General features: G+C 42.8%; 1 protein-coding gene across 1 annotated transcript in view; it reads right to left on the bottom strand.

Moving 5' to 3' along the window:
- Positions 1–1,097: 1,097 nt before the first annotated feature.
- Positions 1,098–25,229, bottom strand: part of LOC109890127 (protein TMEPAI) — a 75,651-nt gene continuing 51,519 nt past the window's right edge. The window contains exons 2-4 of the mRNA XM_020482081.2: positions 6,969–7,123; positions 5,298–5,351; positions 1,098–4,543 (exon numbers count right to left, since the gene is read on the bottom strand). Of these exons, the coding sequence (XP_020337670.1) occupies positions 3,941–4,543; positions 5,298–5,351; positions 6,969–7,123 (812 nt within the window). The 3' untranslated portion in view covers positions 1,098–3,940. The remainder of the gene's footprint in view (positions 4,544–5,297; positions 5,352–6,968; positions 7,124–25,229) is intronic.

Raw genomic sequence — 25,229 nt, forward strand, 5'->3', positions numbered from 1 at the left:
GATGAACCAGACTTGAATAATGGTCAAATGACTTGTCATGCACAAAGAAGATGTCCTAACCGACTTGCCAAAACTATAGTTCGTTAACAAGAAACTTTTGGAATGGTTGAAAAACGAGTTTTAATGACTCCAACATAAGTGTATGTAAACTTCCGACTTCAACTGTATACACACAGTACCAGTCAAAAGTTTGGACACATCTACTCATTCAAGGGTTTTTCTTTATTTTTTATATTTTCTACATTGTGGAATAATAGTGAAGATTTCAAAACAATGAAATAACACATATGGAATCATTTAGAAAGCAAAAAGTGTTACAAAAAAATCTAAATATATTTTAGATTCTTCAAAGTGGTTACGCCTTGATGACAGCATTGCACACACTTTGCACTCTCTCAATCAGCTTCACCTGGAATGCTTTTCCAATAGTCATTGTGGCATCTTCATAATGCCAAGAGTGTCCAACTCATCCCAAACCATCTCAATTGGGTTGAGGTCAGGTGATTGTGGCGGTCAGGTCATCTGATGCAGCACTCCATCACTCTCCTTCTTGGTCAAATAGCCCTTACACAGCCTGGAGGTGTGGTGCGTCATTGTCCTGTTGAAAAACAAATGATCGTCCCACTAAGTGCAAACCAGATGGGGTGGCGTATCACTGCAGAATGCTGTGGTAGACATGCTGGTTAAGTGTGCCTTGAATTCTAAATACATTACTGACAGTGTCACCAGCAAAGAACCCCTATACCATCACACCTCCTCCTCCATGCTTCACGGTGGGAACCACACACACACGGAGATCATCTGTTCACCTACTCTGCGTCTCACAAAGACACGGCTTTTGGAACCAAAAATCTCAAATTTGGACTCATCAGACCAAAGGACAGATTTCCACCTAATGTCCATTGCTTGTGTTTATTGGTCCAAGCATGTCTCTTCTTATTATTGGTGTCTTTTAGTAGTGGTTTAATTGCAGCAATCGACCATGAAGGCCTGATTCACCTCGTGAATCGTCTCCTCTGAACAGTTGATGTTGCAATTTCTGAGGCTGGTAACTCTAATGAACGTATCCTCTTCAGCAGAGCTAACTCTGGGTCTTCTTTTCCTGTGGCGGTCCTCATGAGAGGCAGTTTCATCATAGCGCTTCATGGTTTTTGCGGCTGCACACCACCCCTACCTTGGCACAACACAACTGATTGGCTCAAACGCATTAAGGTAAGAAATTCCACAAATTAACTTTTTAACAAGGCACACCTGTTAATTAAAATGCATTCCAGGAGACTACCTCATGAAGCTGTTTGAGAGAATGCCAAGAGTGTGCAAAGCTGTCATCAAGGCAAAGGTTGGCTACTTTGAAGAATCTCAAAAATAAAATATATGTAGTGTTATTAAACACTTTTTGGGTTACTACATGATTCCATACGTTGTTTTGATGTCTTCACTATTATTCTACGATGTAGAAAATAGTAAAAATAAAGAAAAACCTTTGAATGAGTAGGTGTGTCCAAACTTTTGACTGGTACTGTTTATAGAACACACACACACACACACATACATTGATACATATATAGTCATGTCTAAAATGATTGGCACATTTGATAAAGATGAGCAAAAACCTTAGTAAAATAAATAATACAAATACTGTGCTATATTGTATGCTACCAAAAAGTTGGGAAATGACATTATTTTATACTAATACAATTGCTCAGAGATGCAAGATAGGTGTCAAAATTATTGTCACCTCTGTTTTCAATACTCCGGCACCCTGTTTTATGAGGCTAGAGAACACATTGGAAGGGATCTTAGACCATTCCTCCATACAGAATCTTTCCAGATCCTTGATATATCTTGTCTGCGCTAATGGACTGCCCTCTAATTCAAACCATAGGTTTTCAATGGGGTTCAGGTCCGGAGACTTTTATTTCCATTGTAAAATTTAGATTTTCTGGTCAATTAACTACTTCTCTGTGGATTTTGATGTGTGCTTGGGGTTATTGTCTTGCTTGAATGTCCACTTGCGGCCAAGTTAACGTCAAAGGCCCGCCACCATATATTACAGTAGGAATGAGGTTATTTTCTGTATATGCATCCTTCTCTCAATGCCAAACCACCACTGGTGTGCTTGGCCAAAGAGTTCTATTTTCATGTCATCTGACCATAGCACAGGTACGATTCTGTGACAATGCCATTTAGAAAATTCCAGGCGTTTACATTTGTGGGTTGCTTGCAATAAAGGCTTTTTTTCTAGCAACCCTTCCAAAGACATTTTGGCATGGAAGTGGCATTTAATTGTAGATACGACTAAGTTTTGTAATTCTCCAATTTTGGCCTTTAGATTGTTCATTGCCTCCTAAACAATCTTCCTCACTGTGCATGGGGACAAGATACACATGCATCCAATACCAGGCAAGTTTACCATTGCTCCAGTGGTTTTAAACTCCTTAATTGTTTCCCTAATAGTGGTAAGTGGTATATTTGTTTTTTGTACCCATTGCCTGATTTATGCAGGCCAACAACCATTTGTCTCTTTTCATTTGTGAGTTCTTTGCCTTTCCCCATGGTGATGGATGACAAAGGGATTTTACATGCGTGTTACCTCATTTTTATACCCCAGTGAAACAGGAATTCATGGAAGGCCATAATCAAGTTCCATAAACTGAGATTAATTTTTAAAAGTACAATGATATAACGGATAAAATGTTGTTTGTTTTTACTTATTTGCTTATCTTTATCAGGGTGCCAATAATTTGTATATGTATAGATAGCACAAAGTTAAACACGTTTGAGTTGGCACACCAACAGATTATCGTTTTTTCTTCTAGAGCAGGCAAAACATTTAAAAAAAACGTTTTTTTATCTTTAGAATCCATTTGTTTACAAAAAATACCGCTGCTCTCCTCTCTTATGATACATATTGCAGATTGATTTTCTTTTTCTCCAGATAAACAGTCTTGAATCTTGTGCAAACAGCTCTTTAAAAAAGATCATAATAAAAAAAACAAGAAGAGTATTCACACACAGGAACTCCTGTCTGGCCAAAGACCCACAGACAGTACTAAACACGAATAGACAAAGAACTAAAGTACAGTACTAACCTCAGATGGGTCTAGATAGTACAGCACGGTGGATATATATGACTTCAGTGGGCACAGTGCTGAACTCAATTGACCCAGACTCAGGACTCTACTCCAGTAGTCATGTTGACACACATGGCCTGACATCACAAACCCAGTCAGCTGTCAATCATGTGTTTCCATAGATGCCAACGTTGACCACCCTTTGACCACCCTCTGATGCGGATTGACGGGGAGTGATGGGGATCTGTCTGGCAGTGAGGCTAACTGGGTCATGAGCTGAGAGGCTAACTCGGGCTAACGTATGAATCTCAATCTTGGATCCCGTGAGAGCCTGAAACTGTCAACCTGTTACAAGAGTGCTAACAAAGCCCTCCCTGTACAAGCCAGGTACACGGACAATATTCAAAGCCAGAAAGGGGTTCGGGGGAGGCTCACTAAAATAACCATCTGCATCTCAAAAAAAGGAAGACCTGGTCATTCTGAAAGACTTCCGGAGGAACTAAGGATAAACTATGAGGAGATAAGTAACTAGAAATTATGCGGACAAAACAAAATAAACCTAAATACTTGGAGAGAATTTTGTTTTGTTGTTTTTGCATTTGCCAGTACAGAAAAAAAGCTGTAAGCAAGGAAAAAAACAAGTAAATATTTATACAATGTAAGTTTAGGGGTGGCGGGTTTCAGTAAGATGGTGACCGGGGGTAAAGTTAAGAGGGGAGTGCAGTCCTTTTTCTTTGTGCGCCTGTCCCTCCCCCCGCCACTGCATGTCACCCTCTCCAACCCTGCTTGCCACCAACAGTTCAGCTAAAGTGCGCGGAGAAGGAGAAAGCAGCCTCGGAAAACAATGCCCGAGACCAACACTGTCGTCACACCTGTTCAGGAGTCTGCTTCTCCTTTTTGTTGCGCACATTCCTGCTCTCCATGCTGCTCAGGTGGGCCTGCTTGAGAATCCCGTGGAGTTGCAAGGACGGCGACGAGGGACCCGGGCCTCCTAACCTGACTCCACGCCCTGCGCCCCTGCCGCCACTGGAAGTCTGGTGGTGGTGCCTGGGTAGTGAAGAGGGGTGGTAGTAGTGCCCTATCACCTCGCTATAAGTTGGTGGTGCCCCTTCCACTCGGCTGGAGTAGGCCTGGGCAGCCGTGGCTACCGTGGTAGTGCTGACCCCGGAGTTGAGGCTGGGCGGTGGGCACAGGGAGGTGTCGAGGAGGTGGCTGTCATAGATTGTGCGGTTGGGGGGCGCACGCACCGACTCCCTGTTAAGCTCCATCTGCTGCTCGGGGTCGCGGAGCTGCAGAGTGCAGGGGCCCTGGTAGGGCGGAGGCTCTTCGCCGTCCGACAGCGAGATGGTGGGTGGCAGGTCAATGATGGGGTGGGGCAGGTAGGGGTACGTGGGCTGGAAGCGGGCCAGACGCTCCCTCTGCAGATAGGAGGGGACGTGGTCCGGGGGACGCGTGGTGTACACCTGCTGCTAAAGGGAGGAGGACAGGAAGAGTTAGCGCACACATTTATATTTGGTCATTTATCTTTGTGAGGACAACACACAAAAAAAGTTTAACAATGTATTCCCATTGTCAGAACCCTCTTTTATCCACAGTGACTTAGTGTGAGGGTATATTGATACAGCACCATTGTTGTCATCACTATGCTATGAACGTCAATAAACACTCATAGCCCATCTGCTCTAATATCCAAGGACGAATCCAGAATTAATTTCCGGACAAACACAAGTAGTGTTCCCAGGTTCCTGGGTAGGTTCTTCAAGTCTAGGGTTACGGCCCAAATGGCACCCTATTGCCTATACAGTGCACTACTTTTGGGGCCCCGGTCAAAAGTAGTGCACTTTAAAGGGAATAAGACCCAGACTAGGTCCCTGTGCAGGTCCCTGTGTTTAGGGATGACGCCTATAGACCTAAAGCAGGGGTGGGCAAATGTTTTGTCTCGAGGGCCACATCGGAATTTTGAAGTTGAACGGAGGGTGGCAAAGATTGTTTTGGGAACGATATGTTAGTCAAAATCAATTTGCTGTCAGAAAATGTGCAGTTATTTAAAAATATATAGGTCCATTATCATTCCTACATACTTACTATCTAGTTTTAAACGTTCAAGAGTGGCTTGGTATGTTTTTTTGCCCGTTATAATCATTCCCCCCCCAAAACAAAAAGTCATGTGGGACGAATTGAATGGGCAGTAGTTTGCCCACTCCCACCCATAATCCACTTTACCTCGCTCATTCCACTGGCGGGCCCTGGGCCATCTGAGGACCACAGACTCCCATCCTGTGAGGAAGAGAGACAGAGAGCATGTATCACGTCAATGGATACCATGTTGTGCCACTAGGTGGAGTTCTTCCCTTTCCAGCCAAAGAGCCAACCACAGAGCATAGGGTGGGGGAGATGAGATTAATCCCTGAGCCAATTTGTCTGAACCCAATGGCTAATACTGGAGGACTTCCTGTCCTTTCATTCCTAGCCATGTTCTTTCCACATAGATGGGCTACATGTAGTATTAAAGTGATCTTCACAGAAGCAATCCCAGACAAACACACAGACTGACACTGACCGAGAGAGAGAGAGAGAGAGAGAGAGAGGCGCTCTGTCATCTATGACTCATACCCCCTCTTGCAGAGTACACAGACTTCTGCATAGCTCAAAGGGTTGTGCTCAATTCAGAATTGAATGCCTCATCAATTCCAATTACATTCTTGAATTTGAATCGAAGCAGTAAACAGGATACAAAATTGTAATTTGAATGAAAGGAAATATAATTGAATTCAGTGAAATTCAAATGCCTAGTCTATTCCACATTAGGTGTACGCCTATTGTATTGAAAAATGTGAATATTCTAAGTTATTATATTTCACAAATCACTTAACTTTTGTTCAATATGGGGGAAAGACTATATTTCCCGGAATGTGGAATTAGTTCAGCCCTCAAGTTGACCCTAAAGCCTTCAAAAAGAAGCCAAACCAATTAAATTAATGGTGGAAAATTAAATTTACTATTCTAAGCACTGAGGTTAAAATAATATTTGAACATTGTTTTTGGAGTAAAGTGATATATTATTTGGTTTCTTGAAGTGTAACCTGTCAGATACAATGAAACTCTCATGTTGTATAACTGAGTGGAATTTCATTGAATTGCACTGAATTCAATTCTATGTCCTGTCGCTTAAACTCAAATTCTACATCCTGTGGGGTGTGGCCAATGCAATTCATGAGTTGAATGGGAGTCCTGATAACACACGCACAGCATCCTGCCCCATATTTCCTAACAGATGAATACCGGGCTAGGTGATTCAGCAGCAGTATGTGTTTGTGTGTGATTCAGAAAGCAGCAGTGCAGTCATATGGTTCTGGAATCTCCAGATCACTGCACTAAGCGATGTGGCAGACATGTCTCCAGTGAGCCTCTGTCTCTACTGTACATAGTATACAGATCCAACTGAATACCATTGTCTGCTTATCATATGTGTTTGCATTAGTAAAAAATGATCTGCTTTTCTGACATGGCTAGTTTGGGCCTGCCATGATGTCCAAATAGGACCCTGTACTATGGCTTGCCTATTTCCAAGTAGAAACTATGCCCTGGTTTGTGTGAAGGCTGTAAAGTAAAGTCTATGTCCTGGTTTGTGTGAAGGCTGTAAAGTAAAGTCTATGTTTTGGTCTGTGTGGAGGCTGTAAAGTAGTCTACACCCTGGTCTGTGTGGAGTAAATGCTGTAAAGGAGGGTTTACTTCCTGGTTTGTGTGAAGGCTATCAAATAAAGTATATTGCCTGTAAAGATGTGTGGAGTGCTTCTAAAGACTGTAAAATCTGTCCTGGTCTGTGTGGAGGCTGTAAGGCTGTATGAAGACTATAACGTTAGTTTACAGCCCTGATCAGGGTAGACTACTTACAGAGGCCAGTGGTAGGTGGCGTCTGCGGGCCTGGCTGTCCCTGGAGATGAAGGAGCGTTCTGACAGGCGGTAGTGGTTGAGCAGGCAGGTGATCACTACCACCATCACCATCATCACCACAACGATCACCAGGATCTGCACAAACTCCAACTGGGCTGGAGAGAGAAGAGAGAGAGGGGACAGGTTAGAACTAGTGGAAGACGTTCTGATTGTATCACCTAAGCTTCATCAAAATATCACATTTTGGAGCAGAGAACCCAAGAGGACAGATACAAGGATGTGCACATTGCACAGTTTATTGGGAAAGGGTGTTTGGGACCATGGTAATTGAAGGTCATGGCGACTTAATCCGATGTTACGAAACGCAACTAGCATAGCAACTAACTCATTCTTACGGATTGCATAGAAACCGATATTGTAGAAATGATTTTGTAGCAGGCCATGAGTTTTCACAACTGAAATGTAGGCACGTATGGCCAACTCATTCATAATCTGTCTCAGTTCATTCTATGTTATAACTTGTTGTAGGTTTAGTTACATCAATTATAACTACGTAATAAAGCATGAACTAGAGTCAATGTCCGCAACCAAGTGGAAAACAAATGAGCAAAAGTAAACATGTCCCATCCAAATTTCTGTTTAAGTTTTTTTTGTTGTTGCATGGGCTGCTTCTCAATCCACCACATCCGTCAGCCTTCTGTGGCGGAATGTGGCAGAGCTACAGTGGTGTTTTTCAGACCATGAGACATCCCGGAAATCAGTCGAACGGTTTAGGCTACAAACTAATATCACCCCACTATGGAAAGCTGAGACTCTCACGAACACGATGGTCTTTTCCGTGCTCTACGACCCCTACAAGCGTCACGGGACTCGCCAGAAGTTGGTACAGCCGACGTGCCAACTTCTGTCTGTAGAATCCGCACGGTTTGGGCTACAGACTAGAATGACCCCACCATGGAAAGCTGAGACTCACAAGCACGTACATGTCGGTTGTTTTGCTCTATGACACCCAAAAGCTTCAGAAGACTAGTCTGAAGATAACCCAGTATCGGTTTAAAAAATGTATGGAAGTAAGGCAATAGTTTTTTAAATATGGGTAAATCATTTATAAAAACTTTTTCCTGAGCTTTCTTATATTTCACTTCAAAATATACTTTATTTTGCAATTTTATTTGACTGACTATCTGTTATGCCATATATGAATATGTTATTCAATGCATTTCTATGGGCTAATAACAGCAGTAAGGCCAAATTCAATGTTTCATTAAATATATATACTCTTAATACACTGAGTGTACAAAACATTAAGAACACCTTCCTAATATTGAGTTGCACCCTCCCCCCAATGCCCTCAGAACATCTTCAATTCATCGGGGGCATGGACTCTACAAGGTTTCGCAAACGTTTCACAGTGATGCTGGCTCATGTTGATTTCAATGCTTCCCACAGTTTGTCAGGTTGGCTGGATGTCCTTTGGATGATAGACCATTCTTGACACACATGGGAAACTGTTGAAAGTGAATAACCCAGCAGAGTTTCAGTTCTTGACACAAACCATACCCCGTTCACCCTCTGAATGGCACATATACACAATCTATGTCTCAATTGTCTCAAATCTTAAAAATCCTTCTGTTTCCTTCCCTCCATCTACACTGATTGAAGTGGATTTAACAGGTGACATCAATAAGGGATCATAGCTTTCACCTGCATTTACCTGGTAAGTTTATGTCATGGAAAGAGCAGGTGTCCTTAATGTTTTGTACACTTGGTATGACCATCTTAAAACAATTCCTTATGTTAGCTTTTCAGACTCTAGGGCAGGGATGGGCAACTGGCCCGCAGATCAATTTCCAAAGGGGCGGGGGGGACTCAGTCGGGGTCTCAACTTAATCTTAAAAATTAGAATAGTAGTGCATCAGCAGTTGTTTTCTTACGTCAGTCACTGACAGTCACTCAATGAGCCTATGTCAGCAACAACAACAAAAGATTGATAAGTTAGTCTAGCGGCCAGATATCTAAACTTGTAGTAATCATGGTTGAATTACCGACCGGGGGCCCCCATTGATTTTGTTAGTCACTCTCACACCGATATCATGTTAAGAACTGCTAATATTTATCCACACCTACTGGCAAAATGTCTGCCGTTTTACGGGCTCCTACCAACTGTACTATTTTGTTTGTTTATTTCTCTTGGTTTGTAACTCAATTTGTACATAATGTTGCTGCTACCGTCAGTTATGACCGAAAATAGCTTCTGGACTTTAGAACAGCAATTACTCACCTTAAACTGGACAAAGATTTTTTCTTTAATGAGTCCGACGCGAAGGATATACTGCTTTGTCAAGACAAGGCCCAAATCCCAGTCATCAGCGTCAAGAAAAGATGGAGAAAAAAGGGGAGAATGGCGGGGTGCATTGTAAGAATTCACAGACCAGTAGGTAAACCACCACCCTCTGTATTATTGGCCAACGTGCAATCATTGGAAAACGAACTGGAGAATCTATGATTAAGACTATCCTACCAACAGGACATTAAAAACGGTAATATCTTATGTTTCACCGAGACGTGGCTGAAAGACGACATGGATAATATAGAGCTGGCTGGCTTCTCCGTGCATCGGCAGGACAGAGCAGTTACGTCTGTTAAGACGAGGGGCGGGGGTGTGTGTCTATTTGTCAATAACTGCTGGTGTGCAATGTTTAATATTAAAGAAGTCTCGCAGTATTACTTGCCTGAGGTAGAATACCTCATGATCAGCTGTAGACCACACTGCCGGGGCAGCAGCATAGCCTAGTGGTTAGAGTGTTGGACTCGGAACCGAAAGGTTGCAAGATCAAATCCCTGAGCTGACAAGGTACAAAATCTGTGTTTCTGCCCCTGAAAAAGGCAGTTAACCCACTGTTCCTAGGCTGTCACGGCCCCTCCTCTGCAGTGCAGGGGCAGTTCCTCCTGCAGGCAGAGGAGGGTCGTTAGTGATTGGAGTCACCTGGGCTCAGGGTATTTAAACGGCTTCACTAATCACTCTTCTCTCTCTCTCTGCTCCTCCAGGTATGGGTATCCTGTTTGTTTGTTCCTTTGTAGTTTTACTTAGTTTTCACTCAGTCATATTCACACACACAGATTCATGCATCCCTGCACTTTACATACACCTTACATTATGATACCTTTTTGATTGGCCTATACCTGTTGTTCGTGTCCCCTCATTTTTGCCAAAGGCTATGAGCCGGCCTGTGAGAAATCCCTGAGCTGACAAGGTACAAAATCTGTCGTTCTGCCCCTGAACAAGGCAGTTAACCCACTGTTCCTAGGCTGTCATTGAAAATAAGAATTTGTTCTTAACTGACTTGCCTAGTTAAATAAAGGTAAAATACATATATATATATATATATATATATATTTTTTTTTTTTAAGACCACACTATCTACAAAGAGTTTTCATCTCTATTATTTGTAGCCCTCTATTAACCACCACAAACTGATGCCGGCACTAAGACTGCACTCAACGAGGTGTATACGGCCATAAGCAAACAAGAAATTGCTCATCCAGAAGCGGCGCTCCTAGTGGCCGGGGACATTAATGCAGGCAAACTTAAAACCGCTTTACCCCATTTCTACCAGCATGTCATATGTGCAACCAAAGAAAAAAAAACTCTAGACCACCTTTACTCCACACACAGAGACGCATACAAAGCTCTCCCTCGCACTCCATTTGGCAAATCTGACCATAATTCTATCATCCTGATTCTGCTTAAAAGCTAAAACTAAAGCAGGAAGTACCAGTGACTTGCGCAATACGAAATTGGTCAGATGACACGGATGCTACGCTACAGGACTGTTTTGCTAGCACAGACTAGAATATGTTCCGTGATTCATCCAATGGCATTGAGGAGTATACCACCTCAGTAACCGGCTTCATCAATAAGTGCATTGACGGCGTCATCCCCACAGTGACCGTACGTACATTTCCCAACCAGAAGCCATGGATTACATACAACAGCCGCACGGAGCTAAATGCTAGAGCTGCTGCTTTCAAGGAGAGGGACACTAATCCGGACGCTGATAAGAAATCCTGCTACGCCCTCGGGCAGAAACAACGAACAGGCAAAGCGTCAACACAGGGCTAAGATTGAATTATACTACACCGGCTCTTGACGCTCGTCGGATGTGGCAGGGCTTGAAAACTATTACGGACTGCAAAGGTAAAGCTGTGAGCTGCCCAGTGACGCAAGCCTACCAGATGAGCTAAATGCCTTTTAAACTTGCTTCAAGGCAAGCAACACTGCATAAGAGCACCAGTTGTTCTGGACGACTGTGTGAGCTAGACCTTTAAACAGGTCAACATTCACAAAGCTGCGTGGCCAGATGAATTACCAGGACATGGACTCAAAGCATGCGCAGAACAACTGGCAAGTATCTTCACCGAAATCTTCAACCTCTCCCTGACCAAGTCTGTAATACCTACATGTTTCAAACAGAGTCTGTAATACCTACATGTTTCACGCAGCTTTGTGAATGTTGACATAGTTCTTGTGCCCAAGAAAGCGAAGGTAACCTGCCTAAATGATTTCCGCCCCATAGTACTCACGTCGGTAGCCATGAAGTGCTTGAAAAGGCTGGTCATGGCTCACATCAACACCCATCATCCCAGAAACCCTGGACCCACTCCAATTCGCATACCACCCCAACAGATCCACGGATGACGCAATCTCAATTGCACTCCACTCTGCCCTTTCCCACCTGGACAAAAGGAACACCTATTTGAGAATGCTGTTCATTGACTACAGCTCAACGATCAACACCATAGTACCCACAAAGCTCATCACTAAGCTAAGGACCTGGGACTAAACACCTCCCTCTGCAACTGGATCCTGGACTTCCTGACGGGCCGCCCACTGGTGGTAAGGGTAGGCAACAACACATGTGCCACGCTGATCCTCATCCTGGGCCCCTCCTGTGCTTAGTCTGTATACTTCTGGCTCTTCTTTGGACACTGTGTTAACAAACCTCCAGACGAGCTTCAATGCCATTACAACTCTCCTTCCGTGGCCTCCAACTGGTGATTCTCTGACCCAACTCTACGCAAACGACACCATTCTGTATACTTCTGGCCCCTCTTTGGACACTGTGTTAACTAACCTCCAGACAAGCTTCAATGTCATTCAACTCTCTGGTCACCATAGCAGCACCCACTCGTAGCACGCACTCCAGCAGGTATATCTCACTGGTCACCCCCAAAGCCAATTCCTACTTTGGTCGCCTTTCCTTCCAGTTCTCTGCTGCCAATGACTGGAACGAACTGCAAAAATCACTAAAGCTGGAGACTCATATCTCCCTCACTAGCTTTAAGCAACAGCTGTCAGAGCAGCTCACAGATCACTGCACCTGTACATAGCCCATCTGTAAACAGCCCATCTATCTACCTCATCCCCATTCTGTATTTATTTATATATCTTGCTCTTTTGCACCCCAGTATCTCTACTTGCACATTCATCTTCTGCACATCTACAATTCCAATGTTTAATTGCTATATTATAATTACTTTGCCACCATGGCCTATTTATTGCCTTAACTCCCTTATCTTACCTCATTTGCACTCACTGTATATAGACTTTTTGTTTTCTTTTTTTCTACTGTATTATTGACTGTATGTTTTGTTTATTCCATGTGTAACTCTGTGTTCTTGTATGTGTCAAATTGCTATACTTTATCTTGGCCAGGTCGCAGTTGCAAATGAGAACTTGTTCTCAAGTAGCCTACCTGGTTAAATAAAGGTGATATAGCCAAGCTTCCTGACATCCAGGAATATATATATATATATATTTTTTTATATATTAGTCGCCAAACCCACTGGCTCCAGGTCATCTATAAGACTTTGCTAGGTAAAGCCCAGCCTTATCTCAGCTCACTAGTCACCACAGCAGCACCCACCCACAGCACGCGCTCCAGCAGGTATATTTCACTGGTCACCCCCAAAGCCAATTCATCCTTTGGCCGCCTTTCCATACAGTTCTCTGCTGCCAATGACTGAAACGAATTTCAAAAATCACTGAAGCTGAAGACTCATATTTCCCTTTAACTCCCACTAACTTTAAGCATCAGCTGTCAGAGCAGCTTACAGATTGTTGCACATAGCCCATCTATAAATAGCCCACTCAACTCCCTCATCCCCATATTGTTATTTATTTTTTGCTCCTTTGCACCCCAGGATCTCTACTTGCACATTCATCTTCTGCACATCTATCACTCCTGTGTTTAACTTCTAAATTGTAATTATTTTGCCACTATAGCCTATGTATTGCCTTACCTCCCTTATCCTACCTCCTTTGCACACACTGTATATATACTTTTTATATTGTATTATTTATTGTATGTTTGTTTATTCTCTGTGGTGTTTATGTCGCACTGCTTTGCTTTATCTTGGCCAGGTTGCAGTTGTAAATGAGAACTTGTTCTCAAATGGCCTACCTGGTTAAATAAATACAAATATAACATTAGTCCCCTCCTGTACTCCCTGTTCACCCACGACTGTGTGGCCAAGCATGACTCCAACGCAATCATTATGTTTGCTGACAACAACAGTTGTAGGCCTGATCACCGACAACAATGAGACGGCCTATAGGGAGGAGGTCAGAGAACTGGCAGTGTGGTGCCAGGACAACAACCTCTCCCTCAATGTGAGCAAGACAGAGGAGCTGATCGTGGACTATATGAAAAGGAGGGCCGAACAGGCCCCCATTAACATCGACTGGGATGAAGTGGTGCGGGTAGAGAGTTTCATGTTCCTTGGTGTTCACATCACCAACAAACTATCATGGTCCAAACACACCAAGACAGTTGTGAAGAGGGCATCTGACCATAAGGCGCTACTTAGGGTAGTGCGTATGGGCCAGTACATCACTGGGGCCAAGCTTCCTGACATCCAGGACCTATATACTTGGCAGTGTCAGAGGAAGGCCCAAAGAATTGTCAAAGATTCCAGTCACCCAAGTCATAGACTTTTCTCTTTGCTACCACATGGCCAAGTCTAGGACCAAAAGGCTCCTTAACAGCTTCTACCGCATAGCCATAAGACTGCTGAACAGTCAAATGGCCACCCGGACTACCCCCTGTATATAGCCTCGTTACTGTTATGTAAATCTTGTGTTACTTTTTGATTTTATTAAATTTTGATTTTATTTCGTTTATTTTGTAAATTTATTTTTGTAAACTCTATTTCTTCAACTGCATTGTTGGTTAATGGCTTGTAAGTAAGCATTACACGGTAAGGTGATATTCAAACATAAGCATTTCACGGTAAGGTCTACACCTGTTGTATTCGGCACATGTGACAAATAAAATGTTATTTAATTTGATTGGCTGCTTCCAGTGAAAAGTTTGTTATTTACTTCCTGGAAAATACCAACAGAATCTATTAAAATCAAAGCAAATGTATTTGTCACATGCGCCGAATACATCAGGTGTAGACCTCACTGTGAAATGTTTAATGTCTTATGTTTGAATATCAGCAGTGATCATCACCATATTGATACACTCCAAAAGGTGTTTGTGTACAGTATGTTTGTGCCTGTGCGTGCGTCTCTGTTTGTCTTTCTGTCTGTGCATGTGAAGTGAAAAGAGTGAAGTTAGTGGTCCGCTTAGAGTCTCTATTGATCCTGAGGCGATGGGAGCTCTTTTCCCCAGCAGAGTTCACAACAGTGTAGATGCAGACAGACAGAGCAATCTTTGTTTGGAGACAGGGCAGGACAGCCTGACCTTCCCCTCCCCCATGTGACCCCAGACAGACGGAGCATGCACACACACACACACACACACACACACACACACACACACACACACACACACACACACACACACACACACACACACACACACACACACACACACACACACACACACACACACACACACACACTTTCTAACTCAGACACACTTTGTGACACTTCAGCAGTCAGAGAGAAAGAGTGAGAGAAAGTTCACGGACAGCCCTACCTAAAAAACCCAGCAGGGACATTTGCCCCAAGCAACTACTTCCATCAAACACAGACAGCCTAACTAAACAGATAAGCAAAGCATAAGATATCACAGTAGCTTCCTCTGTGAAACAGTCTAACCTATTCTATTCAAGATGACAAAGAGACCAAGCTATGCAAAGAGTGTGCACATAACCCAGATACTGAAATGCTCTCGCAGGCTAGACAGACTTGATAATAGTTTGTTGCAAAATTCAATAACTCTTACCAGCAACTATTACACAACGTTGTCTGACTTGCAGCTGTATTCATGGAGAGTTTGCCATCCTCAGACATCAACAAAGGCTTTTATCGCAGTAGCTAAACACAGACAACCACACAATTGGAGAATAAACTGAAATTCGAGAAAGTCTAGAAAATTAGCACAAAGACTCATCGCGTTACACTTTTGACTTGGGAATAAAAACTACAAATGCATGATGAACTTTACACAATCATTAAAATACAAGATACACAAATATTAAAATCCCAAATCCAAGAATACACAACTCACCGCTACATGGAGTTTGAACACAGTTAGAGTGGTGGTGGGGACCTCCTGAAACCGGCTGCATCGTGTTACCTACTAATACCTGAACTTTGGTGAGCGAGACGACACACACACTGCGACTCACAAAGGTCTGCAGCCTTGTCCCCACTTTTTCTCACACACATTCCTCGACAGACACAACAGCTGACTTCCTGCAACCCCCTCCCTCTCGCTCACAAATATGGGGGGCAAGTAGAGGGAGGAGGCAAGGAAAGAGAACAAACAGACCTCGTTTTCCAGAGGGAGAGAGCGGGTTAGGGGGAGTGGTAGGACAGACCACAGAAAGACAGATGGGTCAAAGATGGAGGGGATAATGATATGAGAAAGACTGAAAGAGAGAGGGATGAGGAGGGTGAAAAAAGGAGAGCTCCAATGTGGCCCAAGTCATTGAGTCTAGCCTGTTTTTTTGAGTTAATTTTACTTGAAATATGAGAGAAAGTAAATTACCAGAATTACCACTGCAAAGCACATTCCTATATATTTAATAATTTACTGTAAATTACACTTCTTCATAACACATTTATTTACAAACTTAAATACACAAACCTGCGGATAATACAAAAGTATGTTACTAGAATTCCTCAAGTTATTAAAGTCAACAGTTATGGAAAAGAAACACAAATACAGTGCATTCATAAAGTTTGTCCACATTTTGTTGTGTTACAGCCTGAATTTAAAATGGATTCAATTGAAATGTTGTGTCACTGACCTACACACAATACCCCATAAGGTCAATGTGGAATTGTGTTTTTACAATTAAATAAAAGACGAAACGCTGAAATGTCTTGAGTCAATAAGTATTCAACACCTTTATGGCAAGCCTGAAAATGTGCTTAACAAGTCACATAATAAGTTGCATGGACTCACTCTGTGTGCAATAATAGTGTTTAACATTTTTGAATGACTACCTCATCTCTGTACCCCACACATACAATAATTGTAAAGGTCCCTCAGTCAAGCAGTGAATTGCAAACACAGATTCAACCACAAAGACCAGGGAGGTTTTCCAATAAAAGGTACCAATTGGTAGATGAAAAAAATAAGACAAAAACAGACATTGAATATCCCTTTTAGCATGGTGAAGATATCAATACACCCAGTCACTACAAAGAAACAGGCGTCATTCCTAACTCAGTTGCTGGAGAGGAAGGAAACCATGAGGCCAACGGTGACTTTAAAACAGGGATAGGAGAAACACTGAGGCTGGATCAACAAGATTGTAGTTACTCCACAATACTAACCTAAATGGCAGAGTGAAAAGAAGGAAGCCTGTACAGAATACAAATATTACAAAACATGCATCATGTTTGCAATAAGACACTACAGTAAAACTGCAGAAAAAAAATTGGCGAAGAAATTCACTGTCTTTATTACTTTATTTATTTAACTTTATGTCCTCAGTACAAAGCGTTATGTTTGGGGCAAATCCAACACAACACTGAGTACCACTCTTCATATTTTCAAGCATGGTGGTGGCTGCATCATGTTATAGGTATACTTGTCATTGGTAAGGACTAGGGAGTTTTTTTAGGATAAAAACAAAGATAATGGCTCGGTCTGCTTTCCACCAGACACTGCGAGAGAAATTCACCTTTCAGCAGGACAATAACATAAAACACAAGGCCAAATATATACTGGAGATGATTACCAAGACGATATTGAATGTTCCGGAGTGGCCTAGTTATAGGACCACATCGCAGTGCCCACTGGCTTGCTTTCTCCCTTTCTTCACCCCCCTCCCTAGGCCCCCTCACTCCCTATCCAGCTGGGCTTCAGCTCTCCAGCCCAAACACTCACTCTCCCCCCCTTGGGGGTTCCATAGACAGAGCCAAATGTCTGGTTCCACTGACATGTCTATTTGGGATATTATATTATGTAGAATCCAGGGACATGGCGTTATTGGGTACGCTATATCATAGGCTAGGCTTACATCATATCAGAGGCTATATATCAAAGCAACAATGAAGCCAGCTACATCGTCTACAACCAACATTGTGTCTTGTGAGAAGTCTTTTTGTGTTGGTATTAAATTATATTTTGATTTGATTTATTTCGAACCCCATTAGTCGATACCAATGGAGACAGCTATTCTGTCTCACTGGGATCCAACACATAACGAAAAAGACATTACAGACAAAATACTTGACAACCGACATACAATAATGCACTTCCAGTAGTCCATTTTCTATCTATCGTTTCTGGATCATTTGAACAGACGAACCATTGCATGAGAGAAGTAATATTGTTATGAGAAAGGCAAGCGAAATGGAAGTTATTCATCTTATTGTTGATTCAGCCGCGCTCCCCTTCATGCTCCTGAATGGCTTATCTTGAGGAATGCAAATGCAAATGTTTTTGGAGTCTGGTCCAGGAATGGTTGTTATCCCATAATATCCGGGTGCATTTGGACCTGCAAACTGTATTGCTGGGGATTTGAAGGACCACAGTCAGTCAATGACCATGGGAGAATGGAGGGATGTATTCCGAGAGGAAATGGTAGAATGACGATTTATTGGGAAACATGGGTTGATCTGTGGCTGTCTGAAGGGTGGAATTGAAGAGTGTTGGAATAATTATATAAATGAATGTACAATATAAATGTTTGAGTTCCTCTAAATCAGGAGGGAGGGTGGGGATGGGATTATTGTATGTTTTGCTTTCGCTATTTATGTTTTATGTTTTGGTTTCATGCTGTGAGCGGTCTGTCTTCTGGTCGTGGTAGTTATGGGTGCACTCGCTTCCATGCCGGCCCGGACGACGGGTGGAGCTTGGTTTTCCCCTACCTGAGCTTGGTTTTCCCCTACCTGCTGGGAGCAGGGCCTTGCTTTGCCGGCATCTCTGGGAAGGTGGGAGCGAGCGCTCACCCTGACCAGAGCACCTACGGATGGGAGCGGACATTTTTATTGTATGTGTAATGTATAGTATTTTATTGTTGTTTTAAAGAATAATAAATAAATAATATTACATATACAGTGCCTTCTGAAAGTATTCAAACACCTTGACTATTTACACATTTTGTTTCGTTACAGCTTCATTTTAAAATGAATGACAAAGCAAAAACAGGCTTTTAGAAATGTTAGAAAATGTATTAGAAATAAAAAACAAAAACGTTATTTACATACAGTACCAGTCAAAAGTTTGGACACACCTTCTCATTCAAGGGTTTTTCTTTGTTTTTACTATTTTCTACATTGTAGAAAAACAGTGAAGACATCAAAACTATGAAATAACACACATGGAATATTGTAGTAACCACAAAAGTGTTGAACAATGGCAAGAACAGCTCAAATAAGAAAAGAGAAACGACAGTCCAATATTACTTTAAGACATGTAGGTCAGTCAATCCTGAAAATTTCAAGAACTTCTGAAAGTGCAGTCGCAAAAACCATCAAGCGCTATGATGAAACTTGCCTCTCATGAGGACCGCCGAAAGGAAGACCCAGAGTTACCTCTGCTGCACAGGATAAGCTCATTACCAGCCTCAGAAATTGAAGCCCAAATAAATGCTTCAGAGTTCAAGTAACAGACACATCTCAACATCAATTTTTCAGAGGAGACTGCATGAATCAGGCCTTCGTGGTCGAATTGCTGCAAAGAAACCACTACTTACCCTAGTAAAACTGACTATCCTACCGATCCTCGACTTCGGCGATGTCATCTACAAAATAGCTTCCAATACTCTACTCTGCAAACTGGATGCAGTTTATCACAGTGCCATCCGTTTTGTTACTAAAGCACCTAATACCACCCACCACTGCGACCTGTATGCTCTAGTCGGCTGGCTCTCGCTACATATTCGCCGCCAGACCCACTGGCTCCAGGTCATCTACAAGTCCATGCTAGGTAAAGCTCCGCCTTATCTCAGTTCACTGGTCACGATGGCAACACCCACCTGTAGCACGTGCTCCAGCAGGTGTCTCACTGATCATCCCTAAAGCCAACACCTCATTTGGCCGCCTTTCGTTCCAGTTCTCTGCTTCCTGTGACTGGACTAATTGCAAAAATCGCTGAAGTTGGAGACTTTTATCTCCCTCACCAACTTCAAACATCTGCTATCTGAGCAGCTAACCGATCGCTGCAACTGTACATAGTCTATCGGTAAATAACCCACCCAATTTACCTACCTCAACCCCATACTGTTTATATTTATTTACTTTTCTGCTCTTTTGCACACCCGTAGCTCTACCTGTACATGACCATCTGATCATTTATCACTCCAGTGTTAATCTGCAAAATTGTAATTATTCGCCTACCTCCTCATGTCTTTTGCACACAATGTACAGTGGGGCAAAAAAGTATTTAGTCAGCCACCAATTGTTTAAGTTCTCCCACTTAAAAAGATGAGAGAGGCCTGTAATTTTCATCATAGGTACACTTCAACTATGACAGACAAAATTAGAAGAAAAAAAATCCAGAAAATCACATTGTAGGATTTTTTATTAATTTATTTGCAAATTATGGTGGAAAATAAGTCAGAGGCCGAGACTTCTCGTCTCTACTCCTCCTGTTACGGGTCTGAGACGCCGAAGCTTCCCACCATTAGCTCTGACAAATTGAAAACCCTAGTCATTGGGGACTCCATTTACCCGCAGTATTAAACTTAAAACGAATCATCCAGGGGGCAGGGCTACTGACGTTAAGGCTAATCTGAAGATGGTGCTGGCTAAAGCTAAAACTGGCGAGTGTAGAGAGTATAGAGATATTATCAACGTCGGCACCAAGCGCAACATAGTTTCAGCCTGTAAATCAGCTAGAAAGATGTGTCGGCATCGAGTAATTGTCTCTGGGCCCCCTCCCAGTTAGGGGGAGTGATGAGCTCTACAACAGTCTCACAACTCAATCGCTGGTTGAAAACTGTTTTCTGCCCCTCCCAAAAGCTAGAATTTGTAGATAATTGGCCCTCTTTCTGGGACTCACCCACAAACAGGACCAAGCCTGGCCTGTTGAGGAGTGACATACTCCATCCTAGCTGGAGGGATGCTCTCATAACTCCTCTAGCTCCAAAATGAAATAGGGTGCAGGCCAGGCAGCAGGCTGTTAGCCAGCCTGCCAGCTTAGTGGAGTCTGCCACTAGCACAGTCAGTGTAGTCAGCTCAGCTATCCCCATTGAGACCGTGTCTGTGCTCGACCTAGGTTGTGCAAAACTAAACATGGCGGTGTTCGCCTTAGCAATCTCACTAGAATAAAGACCTCCTCCATTCCTGTGATTATTGAAAGAGATCGTGATACCTCACATTTCAAAATAGGGCTACTTAATGTTAGATCCCTCATTTCAAAGGCAGTTATAGTCAATGAACTAATCACTGATCATAATCTTGTTGTGATTGGCCTGACTGAAACATGGCTTAAGCCTGATGAATTTACTGTGTTAAAATGAGGCCTCACCTCCTGGTTACACTCGTGACCATATCCCCCGTGTATCCTGCAAAGGCGGAGCAAATTTCTATTTACAAACCCCCCCCGACGTTTTCGTCTTTTGAGCTTCTAGTCATGAAATCTATGCAGCCTACTCAATCACTTTTTATAGCTACTGTTTACAGGCCTCCTGGGCCATATACAGCGTTCCTCAATGAGTTCCCTGAATTCCTATCGGACCTTGTAGTCATAGCAGATAATATGCACATTTTTTGTGATTTTAATATTCACATGGAAAAGTCCACAGACCCACTCCAAAAGGCTTTTTGGAGCCATCATCAACTCAGTGGGTTTTCTCCAACATGTCTCTGGACCTAGATTTGTCCCATGGAATAAATGTTGTGGATCTTAATGTTTTTCCTCATGTTCCTGGACTACCGGACCACCATTTATTACGTTTGCAATCGCAACATATAATCTGCTCAGACCCCAACCAAGGAGCATCAAAAGTCATGCTATAAATTCTCAAAAAACCCAAAGATTATTTGATGCCCGTCCAGACTCCCTCTGCCTACCCAAGGACGTCAGAGGACAAAAACCAGTTAACCACCTAACTGAGGAACTCAATTTAACCTTGAGAAATACCCTAGATGCAGTTCCACCCCTAAAAACTAAAAACATTTCTCATAAGGAATTAGCTCCCTGGTATACAGAAAATACCCGAGCTCTGAAGCAAGCTTCCAGAAAATTGGAACGGAAATGTCGCCACACCAAACTGGAAGTCTTCCGACTAGCTTGGAAAGACAGTACCGTGCAATATCGAAGAGCCCTCACTGCTGCTCGATCATCCTATTTTTCCAACTTAATTGAGAAAAATAAGAACAATCCGAAATGTGTTTTTGATACTGCCACAAAGCTAACTAAAAAGCAGCATTCCCCAAGAGAGGATCGCTTTCACTTTTCACAGCAGTAATAAATTCACAAACTTATTTGAGGAAAAGATCATGATCATTAGAAAGCAAATTATGGACTCCTCTTTAAATCTGTGTATTTCTCCAAAGATCTGTTGTCCTGAGTCTGCACACCTCTGCCAGGACCTAGGATCAAGAGACACTCAAGTGGTTTAGTACTATATCTCTTGACACAATGATGAAAAAATCATGGTCTCTAAACCCTCAAGCTGCATACTGGACCCTATTCCAACTAAACTACTGAAAGAGCTGCTTCCTGTGCTTGGCCCTCCTATGTTGTACATAATAAACGGCTCTCTATCCACCGGATGTGTACCAAACTCACTGAAAGTGGCAGTAATAAAGCCTCTCTTGAGAAAGCCAAACCTTGACCCAGAAAATATTTAAAAAGCTATCGGCCTATATAAAATCTTGAATTCCTCTCAACATTTTTAGAAAAGCTGTTGTGCAGCAGCTCACTGCCTTCCTGAAGACAAACAATGTATAGGAAATGCTTTAGCCTGGTTTTAGACCCCATCATAGCACTGAGACTGCACTTTTGAAGGTGGTAAATTACCTTTTAATGGCGTCAGACCGAGGCTCTGCATCTGTCATCGTGCTCCTAGACCTTAGTGCTGCTTTTGAAACCATATATCACCACATTCTCTTGGAGAGATTGGAAACCCAAATTGGTCTACAGGGACAAGTTCTGGCCTGCATTAGATCTTATCTGTCGGAAAGATATCGGTTTGTCCTCTGACAAATCAACTGTAAATTTCGGTGTTCCTCAAGGTTCCGTTGTAGGACCATTTTGTTTTCACAATATATTTTACCTCTTGGAGATGTCATTCGAAAACATAATGTTAACTTTCACTGCTATGTGGATGACACACAGCTGTACATTTCAATGAAACATTGTGAAGCCCCAAAATTGCCCTCGCTAGAAGCCTGTGTTTCAGACATAAGGAAGTGGATGGCTGCAAACGTTCTACTTTTAAACTCGGACAAAACAGAGATGCTTGTTCTAGGTCCCAAGAAACAAAGAGATCTTCTGATGAATCTGACAATTAATCTTGATGCTTGTACAGTAGTCTCAAATAAAACTGTGAAGGACCTCGGCGTTACTCTGGACGCTGATCTCTCTTTTGACGAACATATCAATGACAGCTCTTTTCCATCTCCGTAACATTGCAAAAATCAGAAACTTTCTGTCCAAAAATAAATCCATGCTTTTGTTACTTATAGGTTAGACTACTGCAATGCTCTCCTTTCCGGCTACCCGGATAAAGTGCTAAATAAACTTCAGTTAGTGCTAAATACGGCTGCTATAATCCTGACTAGAACCAAAAAATGTGATCATATTACTCCAGTGCTAGCCTCCCTACACTGGCTTCCTGTTAAGGCAATGGCTGATTTCAAGGTTTTACTGCTAACCTACAAAGCATTACATGTGCTTGCTCCTACCTATCTTTCCGATTTGGTACTGCCGTACATATCTACACGTACGCTACAGTCACAAGACGCAGGCCTCCTAATTGTCCCTAGAATTTCTAAGCAAACAGCTGGAGGCAGGGCTTTCTCCTATAGAGCTCCATTTTTATGGAATGGTCTGCCTACCCATGTGAGAGACGCAGACTCGGTCTCAACCTTTAAGTCTTTACTGTAGAATCATCTCTTCAGTAGGTCATATGATTGAGTGTAGTCTGGCCCAGGAGTGTGAAGGTGAACGGAAAGGCTCTGGAGCAACGAACTGCCCTTGCTGTCTCTGCCTGGCCAGTTCCCCTCACTCCACTGGGATTCTCTGCCTCTAACCCTATTACAGGGGCTGAGTCACTGGCTTACTGGTGCTCTTCCATTCCGTCCCTAGGAGTGGTGCATCACTAACATGATCTTTCTATCTGGGTTGGCGCCCCCCTTGGGTTGTGCCGTGGCGGAGATCTTTTTGGGCTATACTCGGCCTTGACTCAGGATGGTAAGTTGGTGGTTGAAGATATCCCTCTACCCGCAAAGTGGGCGGGGTTATATCCTGCCTGTTTGGCCCTGTCCGGGGGTATCATCGGATGGGGCCACAGTGTCTCCTGACCCCTCCTGTCTCAGCCTCCAGTATTTATGCTGCAGTAGTTTAGATGTCGGGGGGCTAGGGTCAGTCTGTTATATCTGGAGTACTTATCCTGTTTTATCTGGTGTCCTGTGTGAATTTAAGTATGCTCTCTCTAATTCTCTCTTTCTTTCTTTCTTTCTTTCTTTCTCTCTCTCAGAGGACGTGAGCCCTAGGACCATGCCTCAGGACTACCTGGCATGATGACTCCTTGCTGTCACCAGTCCACCTGGCCATGCTGCTGCTCCAGTTTTAACTGTTCTGCCTGCGGCTATGGAACCCTGACCTGTTCGCTGGACGTGCTACCTGTCCCAGACCTGCTGTTTTCAACTCTCTAGCAACAGCAGGAGCGGTAGAGATACTCTTAATGATCAGCTATGAAAAGCCAACTGACATTTACTCCTGAGGTGCTGACTTGTTGCACCCTCGACAACTACTGTGATTATTATTATTTGACCAAGCTGGTCATTTATGAACATTTGAACATCTTGGCCATATTTTGTTATAATCTCCACCCGGCACAGCCAGAAGAGGACTGGCCACCCCTCATAGCCTGGTTCCTCTCTAGGTTTCTTCCTAGGGTTTGTCCTTTCTAGGGAGTTTTTCCTAGCCACCGTGCTTCTACACTGTAACAGAATTCCTCTTCTTCAGAGGAGGAGTAGCAAGGATCAGACCAATGTGCAGCGTGGTAAGTGTCCTTTATGATATATTTAATAAATCAACAGAACACTCAACAAAAATAACAAAAGTACAAACAAACAACCGAAACAGTCCTTTATGGTGAAAACACTAACACAGGATACAACCACCCACAAAACACAATAGAAAACAGGCTACCTAAATATGGCTCCCAATCAGAGACTGACACCTGCCTCTGATTGAGAACCACACTAGGCCAAACACATAGAAATATAACAACAGAACAAAACATAGAAAAACAACATAGAATGCCCACCCCAACTCACGCCCTGACCAACTAAAATAAAGACATAAAAAAGGAACTAATGACAGAACGTGACATACACCTGCATTGCTTGCTGTTTGGGGTTTTTGGCTGGGTTTCTGTACAGCACTGAGATATCAGCTGATGTAATAAGGGTTATATAAATCAATCTGATTTGATTGTTAAGGGCAGCATTTATTCCAGTTCAAAATAGTTTGGCAAAACACTTCCATCAGATTGTGCTGCTTTCCCCTCTTGTAACAATTGCTCAACGAGTCTATGACCACAGTTGCATGATTTTTTTGTTGTTGTTTTGAATCACACAGCCCCCAAAAGGTCTATGCACTTCTCATCCAA

The sequence above is a fragment of the Oncorhynchus kisutch genome, linkage group LG5, assembly GCF_002021735.2.
Source record: "Oncorhynchus kisutch isolate 150728-3 linkage group LG5, Okis_V2, whole genome shotgun sequence".
Lineage (NCBI taxonomy): Eukaryota > Metazoa > Chordata > Actinopteri > Salmoniformes > Salmonidae > Oncorhynchus > Oncorhynchus kisutch.